Source organism: Myotis lucifugus, unplaced genomic scaffold (genome assembly GCF_000147115.1).
Source record: "Myotis lucifugus unplaced genomic scaffold, Myoluc2.0 scaffold_3668, whole genome shotgun sequence".
In the NCBI taxonomy this organism is placed as follows: Eukaryota; Metazoa; Chordata; class Mammalia; order Chiroptera; family Vespertilionidae; genus Myotis; species Myotis lucifugus.
In genome coordinates this window covers 11,886-13,672 of record NW_005874716.1, presented here as the reverse complement: position 1 = coordinate 13,672, position 1,787 = coordinate 11,886, and the positions used below count along the sequence as shown (strand labels likewise).

Sequence of the window (1,787 nt, the reverse complement as noted above, 5' to 3'; positions counted from 1 at the left end):
ACAGGAGCAGGCAGGCAAATGCTCAAACCTACCATTGTTTCACATAGACAATTCTGGAAAGCTTTTAAGATCCTGGTAGAAAACAAGCCCACTGCTCATGGCAGCAACCTCGCTAACACACCCTCCCCTCTGCGTGTCCTCCTCGCCGGTCTCACGCCCCCTGCTGTCTGGCTCTTGCGTCCTGGAATCACTTCCCAAATAAAACACCCGCACCCAGGTCCTGCCTCTGTTTTCAGGGCTTCTGGGAAGAAGAAAGGGACAGACCTGGGAAGTAACAAGTCCAACCACGTCACCGGCACAGTCTCCCTGGTGTCCTGCATCAACAACCATTTAAGAACTTTCTTGAGGTGAAACTCTTCTCCACACATTTGTTTGGGGGTTGGTTTGTTTTTTAATTTGAGAAGGTGGTCCCTTTGCTCTTTCCTCTATTTTAACGTCCAAATTCCCTTTACAAAATCTCGCTTTAATGGTTAAAATTTCCCAAATTAACTGTGGCCTGTTGGGAGGTAGGATGGAGGAAGCTGCTTATGGGAAATGAACAAGGAAGGGAAGCAGACCAGACGCAAAAAGCTGTTACTAATTTTGACAACAAAGATTACAGTGAACAAGAAAAATTGCAAAGAGCCCCTTTTTACCACTGGCTGAGGACTGTGTCCACCAGATTTTCCCGGACAATCCCCATTTCAAATTGTTGACATGAGATTCATAAACATCCCTCTAGTCCAGTGGTTCTCAACCTTCTGGCCCTTTAAATACAGTTCCTCATGTTGTGACCCAACCATAACATTATTTTCGTTGTTACTTCATAACTGTAATGCTGCTACTGTTATGAATCGTAATGTAAATATCTGATATGCAGGATGGTCTTAGGCGACCCCTGTGAAAGGGTCGTTCGACCGCCAAAGGGGTCGCGACCCACAGGTTGAGAACCACTGCTCTAGTCAGACCGTTTCCCAGATTTAAGCTTCAGAAAATGGAGTTACAGACCATCCATAGCCATGTGCAGGCCATGGGCCACTTTCTGTCGCCAGGGCTTCCAACTGGCCTCCTGCACGGCTCAGAGCTCCTAGGTCCTGGATACCTACAGGAAGGAGCCCTTTGACAGGCCAGCAAGCACCACTCCTTCCACAGCCTGGCCTGTTAGGGTGCCCCACTGCAGAAGGCCCCTCTGAGCTGGCTACTCCTGGCCTCTGGAACCACCTTATTCTGCACCAGTGTTTACTGCCAGCCTCGGAGCGAGGATCCCAGCACTGACTTTGGCCCTTATGGGAGGGAGCCTGCCACTCTTGGGCTGGCTTGCTTTGGCTCATAGAGTTTCCTTGTGTTTAATTTCTGGGTAATTTCTTCAGAGTTGAAGCAAGAAGAAGATTAAAACAGAAAGACAAATTTAAAAAAGAAAGAAAAGGAGTCTGGCTGGCATGGCTCAGTGGTTGAGCATAGACCTATGAACAGGGAGGTCATGGTTCGATTCCCAGTCAGGACACATTACCTGAGTTGCAGGCTCCATCACCAGTGAGAGGCGTGCAGAAGGCAGCCAATCAATGAGTCGCTCTTATATTGATGTTTCTATCGCTCTTCCTCTCCCTTCCTCTCTGAAATCAATGAAAATATATTTTTAAAAAAGAAAGAAAGAAAGGAAATAGTGTCACCATGCAATGAGAGAGGCCTGAATGGGGTCATGGGCCTCTTCTTCCAGGCACCTAATTCCACCCTGAGGCTTCAGCCACTAGTGACCTGCAGGTGAAGCTGGTCATCTACTATTTATCTCCACACTTTAAACACCAAAA

The 1,787-nt window shown here is 47.6% G+C and overlaps 1 protein-coding gene across 1 annotated transcript; it reads left to right on the top strand.

Annotated features, from left to right (window-relative positions):
- Nucleotides 1–1,087: 1,087 nt before the first annotated feature.
- TMEM256 (transmembrane protein 256) lies at nt 1,088–1,336 on the top strand (the record flags this gene model as incomplete). Its single annotated transcript, XM_014450772.2, is given in 3 exon segments — nt 1,088–1,101; nt 1,104–1,251; nt 1,253–1,336. Coding segments are annotated over 3 exon segments (246 nt in total), but the record flags the coding sequence as incomplete, so codon positions are not given.
- Nucleotides 1,337–1,787: the final 451 nt, after the last annotated feature.